Source organism: Coregonus lavaretus (assembly GCF_964263955.1).
Source record: "Coregonus lavaretus genome assembly, chromosome: 2".
NCBI classification, from domain to species: domain Eukaryota; kingdom Metazoa; phylum Chordata; class Actinopteri; order Salmoniformes; family Salmonidae; genus Coregonus; species Coregonus lavaretus.
The window spans coordinates 50666495-50682952 of record NC_139989.1 but is presented as its reverse complement, the minus strand read 5'-3'; the positions used below and the strand labels follow the sequence as shown (position 1 = coordinate 50682952).

At 46.3% G+C, this 16458-nt stretch overlaps 1 protein-coding gene across 1 annotated transcript; it reads left to right on the top strand.

The window, feature by feature from the left end:
• Window positions 1–747: 747 nt before the first annotated feature.
• On the top strand, window positions 748–15519 carry LOC311145417 (excitatory amino acid transporter 2-like; the record flags this gene model as incomplete). The annotated part of the gene is made up of 10 exons (XM_084181650.1): window positions 748–922; window positions 3421–3573; window positions 3765–4021; window positions 8051–8156; window positions 8379–8505; window positions 10189–10422; window positions 13620–13814; window positions 14171–14305; window positions 14595–15033; window positions 15217–15519. The coding sequence occupies 10 exons, from the start codon at window positions 748–750 to the stop codon at window positions 15517–15519; spliced, it is 2124 nt and encodes a 707-aa protein (XP_084037776.1).
• Between the last annotated feature and the right edge of the window lie 939 nt (window positions 15520–16458).

The following is a 16458-nucleotide window of genomic DNA, read 5'->3' as shown; positions in this document are numbered from 1 at the left end:
AGATGTGTTTATCTCTGGTGGGAGGGGGATTCATCATCACTCTCTACACTCTGTTGGAACTGGTGTTGCTGGTTACTGCATTGGAATACTGGAACAGACAAACTAAGCAGACTGAGTAGTAATTAGTTGAATATTATTATAATGTATCAAACCAGATCAGATTTACATTGCTTGCATAATATTGGTGCTTTTATGTAAAGGTCTTGTTTGGATTTATTGCCCACCTATTGTTTTGACTATGTTTGATCCTCTCTAATCTGATATCTGATGTTAGGCTGGATGTTCCTTCTCTGACAGAAGTGGAGGTTTGGTTTAGGTGGTGATGGATGGGTGACTTGAATAGAATCCTGCACCCTCACTCACATTTTCAGATTATCGTTGAAAATTTCCATGACATGACTCACAGATGATTGTCAGAGCGCTTTCTTACTCCGCCTCTCTCCGTCTCTCTCCCAATTGTTTTCCATCCATCTTTCTCCACCTCCATATCCTGTATTATTCAGATTGTGGGTACATTCCTTCTCAATGTAATGACATTTATCAGACCTTAACCTGACTGATGTTACTCATCTTAGTCAACAGCATCCAAAGGCAACAATATGGTGGAAGTTTCCCCAAGCCAATAGAAAGGCTAACTGAAATGCTTACACCAGAGGAAGAGGCATGGGGCTGTTTTTTGACCAGGCAGATGTGTGCTCTCACAGTACACCTCCCTCTCTCACCCTCTCCCTCTCTACCACAGACAGGATGACGAATCAGCAACCAGCCCACCAGTCTAACAAGGCTCATTATGATGAGGCACTGCCACCCATTGTTGGCGCTGGAGTGTTGGACTTGTTGGAGCCCAAACTTCCCAAGAGTTTCTTGGGAACCTACTGTGGCTTCCTCATCCGAAACTCACTGCTGGCCCTCACTATACTGGGTAGGTGACTACCTCACTTTATGGCAATAAACACAATACCCCATAATGACAAAGAAAAAACAGGTTTTTAGACATTTTTGGCAGTGATTACAGCCTCGAGTCTTCTTGGGTATGACGCTACAAGCTTTGCACACCTATATTTGGAGCGTTTCTCCCATTCTTCTCTGCAGATCCTTTCAAGCTCTGTCAGGTTGGATGTGGGCGTTGCTGCACAGCTCTTTTCAGGTCTCTCCAGAGATGTTCGATCGGGTTCAAGTCCTGGCTCTGGCTGGGCCACTCAAGGACATTCAAAGACTTGTCCCGAAGCCACTCCTGCATTGTCTTGACTGTGTGCTTAGGATCATTGTCCTGTTGGAAGGTGAACCTTTGCCCCAGTCTGAGGTCCTGAGCACTCTGGAGCAGGTTTTCATCAAGGATCTCTCTGTACTTTGCTCCGTTCATCTTTCCCTCATTCTCCCAGTCCCTGCCACTGAAGAACATCCCCACAGCATGATGTTGCCACCACTATGCTTCACCGTAGGGACGGTGCCAGGTTTCCTCCAGACGTGACGCTTGGCATTCAGGCCAAAGAGTTCAATCTTGGTTTTATCAGACCAGAGAATCTTGTTTCTTATGGTCTGAGAGTCCTTTAGGTGCCTTTTGGCAAACTCCAAGCAGGCTGTCATGTGCCTTTTACTGAGCAGTGGCTTCCGTCTGGCCACTCTACCATAAAGGCCTGATTGGTGGAGTGCTGCAGAGATGGTTGTCCTTCTGGAAGGTTCTCCCATCTCCACAGAGGAACTCCGGAGCTCTGTCAGAGTGACCATTGGGTTCTTGGTCACCTCCCTGACCAAGGCCCCTCTCCCTCGATTGCTCACTTTGGTCGGGCGGCCAGCTCTAGGAAGAGTCTTTGTGGTTCCAAACTTCTTCCATTTAAGAATGATAGAGGCCACTGTGTTCTTAGGGACCTTCAATGCTGCAAAACAAATGTGGTACCCTTCCCCAGATCTGTGCCTCGACACAATCCTGTCTCTGAGCTCTACGGACAATTACAGACTACAATCTATTACAGACTACAAAGGGAAGCACAGCCGCGAGCTGTCCAGTGACATGAGCCTACCAGATGAGCTAAATCACTTCTATGTTCACTTTGAGGCAAGCAACACTGAAGCATTCATGAGAGCATCAGCTGTTCCGGACTGAAAATATTTGGCATGGGTCCTCAGATCCTCAAAAAGTTCTACAGCTGCACCATTGAGAGCATCCTGACTGGTTGCATCACTGCCTGGTATGGCAACTGCTCGGCCTCCGACCGCAAGGCACTACAGAGGGTAGTGCGTACGGCCCAGTACATCACTGGGGCCAAGCTTCCTGCCATCCAGGACCTGTATACCAGGCGGTGTCAGAGGAAGGCCCTAAAAATTGTCAAAGTCTCCAACCACCCTAGTCATAGACTGTTCTCTCTGCTACCGCACGGCAAGCGGTTCCGGAACACCAAGTCTAGGTCCAAAAGGCTTCTTAACAGCTTCTACCCCCAAGCCGTAAGACTCCTGAACAGCTAATCAAATGGCTACCCAGACTATTTGCATTGTCCCCCCCTCTTTTACACTGCTGCTACTCTCTGTTTATTATCTATGCATAGACACTTTAACTATACCTACATGTACAAATTACCTCAATTACCTCGACTAACTGGTGCCCTCGCACATTGACTCTGTCTTTTTACTGTTATTTTACTGCTTTTATTTTTTACTTATCTATTGTTTACTTAACACTTATTTTTCTTAAAACTGCATTGTTGATTAAGGGCTTGTAAGCATTTCACTGTAAGGTCTACAACTGTTGCATTCGGCACATGTGACAAATAACATTTGATTTTATTTTATTTGAATTCCTTCAACCTCATGGCTTGGTTTTTGCTCTGACATGCACTGTCAACTATGGGACCTTATATAGACAGGTGTGTGCCTTTCCAAATCATGTCCAATCAATTGAATTTACCAATCAAGTTGTATAAACATCTCAAGGATGATCAATGGAAACAGGATGTACCTGAGCTCAATTTCGAGTCTCATAGTAAAGGGTCTGAATACTTATGTAAATAAGGTATTTATGTTTTTTATTTTAAATACATTTGCAGAGAAATCTGAAAACCTGTTTTCGCTTTGTCATTATGGGGTATTGTGTGTAGAGTAATGAGGAAATAAAATAAAAAAATCAATTTTAGAATAATGCTGTAACGTAACAAAGTGGGGAAAAAGTGAAGGGGTCTGAATACTTTCCGAATGCACTGTACACATCACTTCTTGTTGGCACATGTGCACTTACTGTAACTCCCCCTGGAATGGAAATGAAACCCAATGAGTTAGACGCTGTGATTATAAATCCTCTCGAAATGCTCTTCTAAAGCATTTCACTGGAATCTCTCCTCTCTGCGCTCTCACAGAAGCTGTAAGGGTGACAGAGGCAACCATTGTGTGGCTGTTGTGCTAACTCCTCTCCTCTGTGCACTGTGACAGGTGTAATAGCGGGGTCGCTGTTTGGGATGCTGCTGCGGTATGTTTCTATTACAGACCCCAACACCCTAATGCTGGTGTCCTTTCCTGGAGACATCCTCATGAGGATGCTGAAGATGCTCATCTTGCCCCTCATCATCTCCAGCCTCATCACAGGTACACCATTGTAGTACACAGCACACACATGCCTGCACACACACACACACACACACACACACACACACACACACACACAGACAGACACACATACACACACACAGACACACACACAGACACACACACACACCCACACACAGACATGCAGGTGGAAGGTGCCCTGCTCATCAGCCTGTCTCTCTCCCTCCCAGGTCTGGCTGGTCTGGATGCTCGTTCCAGTGGGAGGATGGGCTCCAGGGCCATGGTCTACTACATGTCCACTACAGTCATCGCTGCCATCCTGGGGGTCATCCTGGTCCTGGGGATCCACCCGGGAAACCCCAAACTCAGGAGCAGTCAGGAGCAGAACGCCGCCCCCAAGAACCAAGAGGTCAGCAGTCTGGACGCCTTCCTGGACCTCATCAGGAACCTGTTCCCTGAAAACCTGGTGCAGGCCTGCTTCCAACAGGTAGGACCCAGACCCAGAACTAGACCCAGAACTAGACCCAGACCCAGACCCAGAACTAGACCCAGACCCCATCAAACAATTGATGTTCAGTTGTTATTGTGAGATTTGGATCCTATCAAAGCCTGACTTTAATGACCAGCATTGGGAATGTGTGGCTTATGGGGCAATTGTGTCTAATTCGCAAATGATTGTCTCAGTGCCTTCAGAAAGTATTCACACCACTTTACTTTTTCCACATTTTGTTGTGTTACCAAGTGGGATTAAAATGGATTTAATTGTAATAGTTTTTGTCAACGATCTACACAAAATACTCTGTAATGTCAAAGTTGTAAAAAATTAATAAGAAAACACTAATATATCTTCATTAGATAAGTATTCAACCCCCTGAGTCAATACATGTTAGAGTCACCTTTGGCAGCGATTACAGTTGTGAGTCTTTCTGGGTAAGTTTCTAAGAGCTTTGCACACCTGCATTGTACAATATTTGCACAAAATTCTTCAAGTTCTGTCATGTTGGTTGTTGATCATTGCTAGACAGCTATTTTTAAGTCTTGCCATAGATTTTCAAGCCGATTTAAGTCAAAACTGTAACTAGGCCACTCAGGAACATTAAATGTTGTCTTGGTAAGCAACTCCAGTGTATATTTGGCCTTGTGTTTTAGTTTATTTTCCTGCTGAAAGGTGAATTTGTCTCCCAGTGTCTGTTGGAAAATAGACTGAACCAGGTTTTTCATTAGGATTTTGCCTGTGCTTAGCTCTATTCCGTTTCTTTTTATCATAAAAAACTCCCTAGTCCTTGCCGATGACAAGCATACCCATAACATGATGCAGCCGCCACCACGCTTGAAAATATGAAGAGTGATACTCAGTGATGTGTTGTTTTGGATTTGCCCCAAACATAACACTTTGTATTCAGGACATGAAGTAAATTTCTTTGCCACATTTTTTGCAGTTTTACTTTAGTGCCTTACTGCAAACAGGATGCATGTTTTGGAATATTTGTATTCTGTACAGGCTTTCTTCTTTTCACTCTGTCAATTAGGTTAGTATTGTGGAGTATTGTGCAGTAACTACTCAGTTTTCTCCTATCACAGCTAATAAACTCTGTAACTGTTTTAAAAAGGTGCCCTTCTTTGCGAGGCATTGGAAAACCTCCCTGGTCTTTGTGGTTGAATCTGTGTTTGAAATTCACTGCTCAACTGAGGGACCTTACAGATAATTGTATGTGTGGGGTACAGAGATGAGGTAGTCATTGTTAAACCCTGTTATTGCACACAGAGTCCATGCAACTTATTATGTGACTTGTTAAGCAAATTTTGACTTTTGAATGTATTTAGGCTTGCCATAACAAAGGGGTTGAGTACTTATTGACTCAAGACATTTCAGCTTTTCATTTGTAATTAATTTGTAAAAATTTCATAATTCCACTTTGACATTATGGGGTATTGTGTGTAGGCCAGTGACAAACAATCTAAATGTAATCTATTTTAAATTCAGCCTGTAACACAAAAAAATGTCAAGGAGAGCTAATCATTTCTGAAGGGACTGTATATGCACAGACTAGTTCCTATAAAGGAGTGGCTTATGTCATCATGGAAGTAGAATTGTGCTTTAGAGTAGAGAATACGTTCTATCTGATGTGCATATCTAGTCAGCAGCATATCTAGAGCTTGGGACTATAAGGTGCTATCTGCAAAAATATGATTCTGAGATAATTGGCTTAAAGTTCAGAACCCTCATTTTTTTATTGTATTCTTTTGAACTTAACAACATGAATTGGGGTATTTAGATGGTGCTTTCCTACGGAGCTGTGAGGGGAACGGTACCTCCGTACCTTCAGGCTCTGATCAGTCCCTACATCCACCTCTGGCCTGCTGGCTCCCCTACCTCTGCGGAAGCATAGTTCCCGCTCAGCCCAGTCAAAACTGTTCGCTGCTCTGGCACCCCAATGGTGGAACAAGCTCCCTCACGACGCCAGGACAGCGGAGTCACTCACCACCTTCCGGAGACATTTGAAACCCCACCTCTTTAAGGAATACCTGGGATAGGATAAAGTAATCCTTCTACCCCCCCTTACCCCAACCCACCCCCCCCCCCCCCCCCCCCCAAAAAAAAAAAAAAAAAAAAAAACATTGTAAAGTGGTTATCCCACTGGCTATAAGGTGAATGCACCAATTTGTAAGTCGCTCTGGATAAGAGCGTCTGCTAAATGACGTAAATGTAAATGTAAATGTAGAGTACTATATACAGTACCAGTCAAAGGTTTGGACACACCTACTCATTCAAGGGTTTTTCTTTATTTTTACTATTTTCTACATTGTAGAATAATAGTGAAGACATCAAAACTATGAAATAACACATATGGAATCATGTAGTAACCAAAAAAGTGTTAAACAAATCAAAATATATTTTTTATTTTATATTCTTAAAATAGCCACCTTTTGCCTTGATGACAGCTTTGCACACTCTTGGCATTCTTCATCTGAAAATATTTTCCAATAGTCTTGAAGGAGTTTCCACATATGCTGAGCACTTGTTGGCTGCTTTTCCTTCACTCTGCGGTCCAACTCATCCCAAACCATCTCAATTGGGTTGAGGTCAGGTGATTGTGGAGGCCAGGTCATCTGATGTCTTCACTATTATTCTACAATGTAGAAAATAGTAATAATAAAGAAAAACCCTTGAATGAGTAGGTGTGTCCAAACTTTTGACAAAAATGCAGGTAGAACCTTAAAGTCCCAAGCGCTCAATATTTTGATCCTTTCCATTTCCCAGAAAAGGATGACTTTGCAGACCAACACAGATGTGTGTGGTGTTAGCTGTACAGATCGTAATTCCCTCTCTGTGTTCCAAGCTTCTATTGTAGTATTGTACAGTTGATTTCTCCCTCTGAACATATTTCCCGTTGTAATGACCAGTAGCTGTTCTTGTGTTGACATTTACATTTGGCATTTTAGGCATTTATCAGACGCTCTTATCCAGAGCGACATACCGTTAGTGTATTTATCTTAAGATAGCTAGGTGAGACAACCACATATCACAGTCGTAGTAAGAACATTTCTTCCTCTAAAGAAGTTATCAGCAAAGTCAGTACTAGTAGGAAATGACTAGAGCAATGTTTTTTTATTTTTGGGGGCGGGGAGGGAGGGAATGAGACTAAGATGTCTTATTTAAGATCTTTGAAGAGGTAGGCTTTCAGACGTTTTCAGAAGATGGGCAGGGACTCTGCTGTCCTAGCATCAGGAGGACATGATCCTGTGCTCAGATGGCTGACCACAGGACAGAACAGGAGAGGACAGGAGAGGACAGGAGAGGATAGGAGACTACAGGATAGGGCAGGACAAGACAGAACAGACTCTTTCTTTGTGATTCACAAAGCAACGCTGCCTGGCAGATATGACTGCTGTTTATCCAAGCAGGCGGATCATTTTTAAGTGATAATCCAGGCCTCAAGCATGTCGCAGCAGTTGCCTTCTTTTGTCCAAATCCTGTGTTTTTTCTCTCTCTCTCCTTATCGCTCTCTATCTCTCTCTCTCTTTCATGCGTGTGTGTCTGAATGATTAGAAATGCTTCTCTGTGTTATACTGGGTGAGGGTCAGACCTTCTGTCGGTGCCAATCTCTTTACAGCTGCGTTGGGTTGTCTTCATTTACTACAGTAAGGCATCTGCTTAGTGTGTGTGTATGTGTGTGTGTATGTGTGTGTGTGTGTGTGTGTGTGTGTGTGCTGTTCAGCCCTGGGCTTATAGGGATCCTTTCTCTTGCTGTGTGCTATCACTGCGTTTGTCCTCGTCAGAGATTCATTGATATTGTAATTACTTTTGCAGATCAGCCAAGAAATTGCATGACGATCAGCCCCCTTTTCCATCTTTCATCTTCTCTTTACCTCTCTCTCTCTACCTCTCTCTCTCTCTCCACCTCTCTCTCTCCCCCTCTCTTCTTCTCTGTCTGCATAAACATCTCTCTCATCTCTCTGGTGGTTGCTCTCTCTCTCTCTCTCTGACTATGCCCCCCCCCCCCTCTCTCTTCAGGTTCAAACAGTAGCAAAGAAAGTGTCAGTGATACCCCCGAACCAGACAGAACCTGTCATAGTCAGCAAGAAGAAACTGGAGTTCAAATGGGGCATGAATGTTCTGGGTGAGAGAATGCTATGGTTCTTTCCTCTCTATTCACTGATTGGGCAACAATTTCCTGTTCGGTTCCCCTCTCTTTCTGTTGATTGGACGGAATACTATTATGTCTATTTCCTATTGTTTCATTGGTTTAGATATATTCATCATATATTCATCATTCGTATTGAGAGAGCACATTGGTTATTTATGAACAGATGATTTAATGTTGTAATGATGTTTTCTGAAGGTTTAATTGGGTTCTTCATCACATTTGGAATGTGCATGGGGAAGATGGGAGAGAAGGGGAAGCTCATGTCAGAGTTCTTCAACATCCTCAACGAGATCATCATGAAGATGGTGGGCATGATCATGTGGTACGTGTCTCTCTGTGTCTTCCTGGCTGTGTCTTCTTGGCTGTGTCCCTGTCTGTGTCCCTGTCTGTGTCCTTGTCTGTGTCTCTCTGTGTCCCTGTCTGTGTCCCTGTCTGTGTCTTCCTGTCTGTGTCCCTGTCTGTGTCCCTATCTGTGTCCCTGTGTCTTCCTGTCTGTGTCACTGTCTGTGTCTTCCTGTCTGTCTGTGTCCCTGTCTGTGTCTTCCTGTCTGTGTCCCTGTCTGTGTCTTCCTGTCTGTTTCTTCCTGTCTGTGTCCCTGTCTGTGTCTTCCTGTATGTGTCCCTGTCTGTGTCTTCCTGTCTGTGTCTTCCTGTCTGTGTCCCTGTCTGTGCCTTCCTGTCTGTGTCCCTGTCTGTGTCTTCCTGTCTGTGTCCCTGTCTGTGTCTTCCTGTCTGTGTCTTCCTGTCTGTGTCTTCCTGTCTGTGTCCCTGTCTATGTCTTCCTGTCTGTGTCCCTGTCTGTGACCCTGTCTGTGTCCCTGTCTGTGTCTCTGTATGGGTCTGTTTTTCCTCCAGTGGAACAATGGCTGCAGTGCTGAAAAACATTCTATGGACAGTGATGAATTCACTGACAGTCATGAATAAGGGAAGGACTGCGTACATGAGAAAAATGGTGGGAACTGGGACCAGGGGCAGAGAGAGAATTGGAAAGGGGAGAAATATAGGGAGAAGGATTCCCTAAGACATGACAGTGTGTAATGTTGAGGACTAGCAGGAGTGGGAGCAGAGCAGAAGCCTTTCTGGTTCCCATGGGAGAGAGGGTGGAACAGGTCCAGAACGTAATGAATCCACAGACAGGAAAGGAGCCACTAGCTGCTCAGCAGGCCAGCACAGATCAGAGCGCAGACAGACTGATGCAGGGCGGGACAGAGGGACGTGGTGAGATCCATGTCCTTGGAGAGCGATGAAGGCCTTGATGCTTTGCAGGACAGTAGCAGACAGTCCAGTTACACTGAAAGAGCGAGGGAAAAGAGAGAGAAAGGGGGAGAAACAGAGAGACTTCACAGGACACTGGCCAGGACCACTGAGAGAGAGAAAAACATATCCCCCCTCTCTCCCGCTCTCTCCCTCTCTCTCTCTCTCTCTCTCTCTCTCTCTCTCTCTCTCTCTCTCTCTCTCTCTCTCTCTCTCTCTCTCTCTTTCTCTCTCTCTCTCTCTCTCTCTCCACCACAAAGAAGCACCTACTCAGGGGCCATCTTGATGCACAGCACATTTTCCAAAGAAACTGTGTTCTCCATACCAATGTAAACCACCCATTTTACACACTAAACACATTACTCACTACTAGGCCTACAGAGCTGGCCAAACAAACCAGCATGTATATACAAATAACATGTCAAACACACTACACTAAACACACATACACAGTATACTACATACTCTACCAAACAACTCTGGCTAAATGCCATCTTCCTCACAGATCAACACACAGTACATCCCTTACACCTCAGATGCTAAGCTTGTGTTTGTATGACCTTTGACCTGCCCAGCTGTGGTTCCTTAGCACCTAGTCCCACTGCCTGTTGAGTATTGATGCCATAGGTGGGGTGTGTCTCAATAGTCTAAAGTGGTTTCCTCTCCCCATATATTTTCCTTCACTTGCAATATTCTGGAAGAACCCTCCTCATTACCAGTGGTGTGTTGACCCTCCATGTTGTGTCTTCAGGTACTCTCCAGTTGGTATTGCCTCTCTGATCTCAGGGAAAATAGCAGCCATCGGGGACCTGGAGGTGGTGGCCAGACAGCTGGGCATGTACATGGTGACTGTCATAGTGGGCCTGATGATCCACGGGGGCATTATCCTGCCACTCATCTTCTTCACCATCACAAGGAAGAGCCCCTTCACCTTCTACTCTGGGATCTTCCAGGCCTGGATCACTGCCCTGGGCACCGCCAGCAGGTAGAGGAGGGAGGAACACTCTAGGGAGGGTTGTGGAGGGTGGGTGTATATACTATGTTTAGCCAATTTGTGCTGGTGTGTATTTTCCTTAGTAGCACTGCATGATACTGTATGGCATCAGGTACCGTAGTAAATGTGATGGAGGGGTGTTATGTTACTGTGTATTGGTTGCTGGGCTATTTAGGTTAACCCAGAATAAGAGGGCTGACAAACTAGAGCTGAAGAGCCAACTGTGCATGAATCTGGGTGATCACAGACCAGCTCTGTCTGACAGACACACAAACAGACAGACAGATGCATGCATGAGAGCACCAGCTGTTCCGGATGACTATGTGATCACGCTCTCCGTAGCCGATGTGAGTAAGACTTTTAAGCAGGTCAACATTCACAAGGCCGCAGGGCCAGACGGATTACCAGGACGTGTACTCCGAGCATGTGCTGACCAACTGGCAAGTGTCTTCACTGACATTTTCAACATGTCCCTGACTGAGTCTGTAATACCAACATGTTTCAAGCAGACCACCATAGTCCCCGTGCCCAAGAACTCTAAGATAACCTGCCTAAATGACTACCGACCCGTAGCACTGATGTCTGTAGCCATGAAGTGCTTTGAAAGACTGGTCATGGCTCACATCAACAGCATAATCCCAGAAACCCTAGACCCACTCCAATTTGCATACCGCCCCAACAGATCCACAGATGATGCAATCTCTATCGCACTCCACACTGCCCTTTCCCACCTGGACAAGAGGAACACCTACGTGAGAATGCTATTCATTGACTACAGCTCAGCATTCAACACCATAGTGCCCTCTAAGCTCATCACTAAGCTAAGGATCCTGGGACTAAACACCTCCCTCTGCAACTGGATCCTGGACTTCCTGACGGGCCGCCCCCAGGTGGTAAGGGTAGGTAACAACACATCTGCCACACTGATCCTCAACACGGGGGCCCCTCAGGGGTGCGTGCTCAGTCCCCTCCTGTACTCTCTGTTCACCCACGACTGCATGGCCAGGCACGACTCCAACACCATCATTAAGTTTGCCGACGACACAACAGTGGTAGGCCTGATCACCGACAACGATGAGACAGCCTATAGGGAGGAGGTCAGAGATCTGGCCGTGTGGTGCCAGGACAACAACCTCTCCCTCAACGTGACCAAGACAAAGGAGATGATTGTGGACTACAGGAAAAAAAAGAGGACTGAGCACGCCCCCATTCTCATCGACGGGGCTGTAGTGGAACAGGTTGAGAGCTTCAAGTTCCTTGGTGTCCACATCACCAACGAACTATCATGGTCCAAACACACCAAGACAGTCGTGAAGAGGGCACGACAAAGCCTATTCCCCCTCAGGAGACTAAAAAGATTTGGCATGGGTCCTCAGATCCTCAAAAAATTCTACAGCTGCACCATCGAGAGCATCCTGACTGGTTGCATCACCGCCTGGTATGGCAACTGCTTGGCCTCTGACCGCAAGGCACTACAGAGGGTAGTGCGTACGGCCCAGTACATCACTGGGGCAAAGCTCCCTGCCATCCAGGACCTCTATACCAGGCGGTGTCAGAGGAAGGCCCTCAAAATTGTCAAAGACTCCAGCCACCCTAGTCATAGACTGTTCTCTCTGCTACCGCACGGCAAGCGGTACCGGAGTGCCAAGTCTAGGTCCAAAAGACTTCTCAACAGCTTCTACCCCCAAGCCATAAGACTCCTGAACAGCTAATCATGGCTACCCGGACTATTTGCACTGCCCCCCCACCCCATCCTTTTTACGCTGCTGCTACTCTGTTAAGTATTTATGCATAGTCACTTTAACTCTACCCACATGTACATATTACCTCAACTACCTCAACTAGCCGGTGCCCCCGCACATTGACTCTGCAACGGTACCCCCCTGTATATATAGCCTCCCTACTGTCACTTTATTTTTCTGTATATATAGCCTCCCTACTGTCACTTTATTTTACTTCTGCTCTTTTTTTCTCAACACTTTTTTTGTTGTTGTTTTATTCTTACTTTTTTTGTTTAAAATAAATGCACTGTTGGTTAAGGGCTGTAAGTAAGCATTTCACTGCAATGTCTGCACCTGTTGTATTCGGCGCATGTGACCAATAAAATTTGATTTGATTTTGATTTGATTTGAGATTGACAGACCCTGTGTTGTAAAAGTCTGGGGCTCTGGATAAGGTTGATGGGCCAAACTGGCCGTGTTTCCGCTGCTTCTGAATCTGTCATGCTGCTCAAACCAACTGTCATTTTGACGCATTATGGAGGCTTTAGAGAATAAGAGTAATCCTATCAACTTTCTCTAATTATATTATGACCTGGGCTTAGCTTGGGCTCAAATCAAATTCCTGCAATTCACATGTTGGATTGTAAAATACCCCTGCTGTTATGATGATGCTGTTAGATTTCACCCCTCTTCTCACCCTCTCTGTCCCCCCCCCCCTCTTTTTTAACATCTTCCCTCACCCTCCATCTCCCTCCCTCACCCTCCCTCTCCCTCCCCCTTTCTCCCTCACCGTCCCTCACCCTCCCTCTCCCTCCCTCTCCCCCACTCACTCACCCTCCCTCCCTCCCTCCCTCCCTCACCCTCCCTAAACCTCTCTCTCTCTCCCTCTCCCTCTCTCTCCCTCTCCCTCTCTCTCCCTCTCCCTCTCCCTCTCCCTCTCCCTCTCCCTCTCCCTCTTCCTCTCCCTCTCCCTCTCCCTCTCCCTCTCCCTCTCCCTCTCCCTCTCCCTCTCCCTCTCCCTCTCCCTCCCTCCCTCCCTCCCTCCCTCCCTCCCTCCCTCCCTCCCTCCCTCCCTCCCTCCCTCCCTCCCTCCCTCTCCCTCATTCACTCACTCCCCCTCCCCCACTCCCTCACCATCCCTCACCCTCCCTCCCTCTCCCTCCCTTACCCTCCCTCACCCGCACTCTCCCTCCCTCTCCCTCCCTCTCCCTCCCTCTCCCTCTTCCTCCCTCACCCTCCCTCTCCCTCACTCTCCCTCACTCTCCCTCACCCTCCCACTCCCTCACCCTCCCACACCCTCACTCTCCCTCACCCTCCCTCTCCCTCACTCTTTCTGTCATTATTTTCTTTCTTAATACCTCTCTCTCTATAATGTCTTTATACCCTCTCTCCCCACTTTTATTTTCATCCCTTTATCTCTCTCTACCTGTCTTTATCCGTTTCTTACCCACTCTGTCCTTCCCTCAGTGCGGGAACGTTACCTGTCACGTTTCGCTGTCTGGAGGAGAATCTGAAGATCGATAAGCGTGTGACGCGTTTCGTGCTGCCCATCGGAGCCACCATCAACATGGACGGTACAGCCCTGTACGAGGCGGTGGCAGCCATCTTCATCGCTCAGATGAATGACATCAACCTGGACGCAGGACAGATCGTTACTGTCAGGTAGGCCTCTTCTTTACCACTATCACCCTTGGCCCAGGGGGTTTCTTACGATACTTTTGTGTTGAGGTGTGTTACCTGGGTGTAATATATTATACTTTTACATATAATACTAAAGTGCAGTGATGGTTTTAAGGCTGTCATATTCAGTATGTATGTAAGAGAAAGCTATGTCCCTTCCTCCATGGCTTTTTGTACCTTGAAATAGTCATGTAACTGTAGGCCTACTGTATCTATCAGTTGTGGTTGCTTACTGATGACTGTTATGAGTCACATGCTAATGCACTGTGGTGACAATGTCTTGGAATGAGAAACATGTGTGTAACATCAAGTCCCTCTTCTCCTTCCTCTCCTCCCAGTATGACAGCTACCCTGGCCAGTGTGGGAGCGGCCAGTATTCCCAGTGCAGGCCTGGTCACCATGCTGTTGATCCTTACAGCTGTGGGCCTGCCCACCCAGGACATCAGCCTGCTCATCGCTGTAGACTGGCTGCTGTGAGTCACACATACACAATATATTGGTATTTTTATTCAACAACGTGATGACATTAGACTACCATGATTCAATGTTGCTTATTATCTCAATGAAAGAAAACTAGGGTACATCAAGCTCTTTCAAAATGCAACACATATTGTAAACTGTAAAGGGTAGAGTGGTACTTAGCTGTAGATGGCATTGCTGTTGTTGGCATCTACTCATCCATGAGAGCTCCTGTCTGGTAGTGTAAATGCAACACAGTGATCAGTCATGGCTGACTCCAGCATTGTCTGTCTGTTGGGTCAGTGACAGAATGCGTACCTCAATCAACGTGGTGGGCGACTCGTTTGGGGCTGGGATTGTGGACCACCTGTCCAGGGCAGAGCTAGCTGAGATTGACGCGGATCTCCTCTCCCCTGAGGATGAGGAGTTCATCCCCCCGCCCCCTGTCCTCACTGAGATGGACCTGGTGGACCCCATGAGACCCCCCGAGTTACCCCCGCGCTCCCCCCGCCCGCCCAAACTAAACCACCACGGCCACTCCAACCTGTCCCAGATCTACTCCATCACCAACTCTCCCCGCTCCGTCCGCTCTCCGTCCCCCCGTTCTGTCCGCTCTCCCTCCCCGCGCTCCAACTGTTCCCACTCCCACTGCCCACGGCCCTCTGCCTTCCGTACCCACTCCCCACGCATTCTCCGCAGAACAGAGCCTGGCTACTGCGCCCTGCCCAGCCACGACAACCAGGTAGGCTGGCTTCCCATTAATTTACTGCATGGTTACAGCTACAACTAGGGCTCAATCCTAACTTAAGATGTGTGGGTTTCTTGTTTATCATGTATTGATATCAATGGAATATTTGTGTGAAAGTTTGAGTTGGATGGCCCTGTGATGGCCTCTCTCTGACTCTGTTTCTCTTTGTCTTCCTAGATCCCCACACTCCCTCGCTCCCACAGAGAGAGAGACAGAGGGGATAGAGACAGAAGGGAAAGAGACAGGGAAAGAGACAGAGAAAGAGACAGGGAAAGAGACAGGGAAAGAGAAAGAGAAAGTGACAGAGGAAGAGACAGAGAGAGGGAGAGACTGCGGGGGCGAGAGAGCGACCGGTATCAGAGCGAGACAGAGGAAGAGGAGGAGAGGGATAAGGTGCTGGATGAAGGGAGTGAAGGAGAAGAGAGTGACGACACTGCTTACGACCGCAGGAACACCATCCTGCCCTGCGACCTGCCCTGATTGGGATGCCTCTATGAAAACACTTCTGTTTTACCACAGTTTTACTACACTTCCCCCAATTTACTGCACTACCACCTAGTACCACTGTGGTGTTTTTGATAGAGGTCTGGGTTGGTGGATGCAGTGCTCTACAAGTTACTATTTAGCAGTTGTCTGATTTGAGTGTTCTTGTGTGATTTGAGTCTTGTTTGACATGATCAGTGACCGATAAGCTTGCTTTGAGCGATGATGATATTTCTGTTGCTATGGCAACACCCTTTAATAATCGTTAAAGAAGGGTTCATACCCTAACTTTTGCACTTCAGTGTGCTGCAGAAGGGAGCTTTAACTTAGTGTTGTGTCCTCTGTCAACCCAGCTCTATTCTCTCAGAATCATTGTCTTTTTCTAATAATTTTAGCTAGCCAGTTCCTCAACCTTATCCTCTACCCTCTAGTGTGGCTGAGAGAGATGCTGTATTGAGATCTTTGTGTTGAGGCTTGTCAATTTGTGTTCAGTGTCAGTTAACGCAGAATCATAAATGTTGTCTCTTCTCAATTTCCAAAAAGTCATCTGTAGAACGTCATCCATCTCCAGCAGTACAGTATAGAATGATTCAACAAATAAATAATAATTATACTTATATGTAAGTTAAAATGTATGATAAACTTGTGTGTAGCAACTATATGTAATTAAAGGGAACAAACACACTGTAGACAAACCATTTTTTATACTATTCTACCTCCTCTCTCCCTCTTCTCATCCTAGTCTTCTCCTCTACAAACTCAACACTTCACTTGACTTTACCTCAACTTGTACCTCAACTTGTCCCGAAATGACAAATATAATACGGTTATTGTTGTTAATATTGTTATTACTCAGAATTGATGTATGGTTTGTACTTTTTTGTCATTGAAATGATGGTTGTTAGTGGTTGTTTTGTTCAACACAGCAGTCTGTCA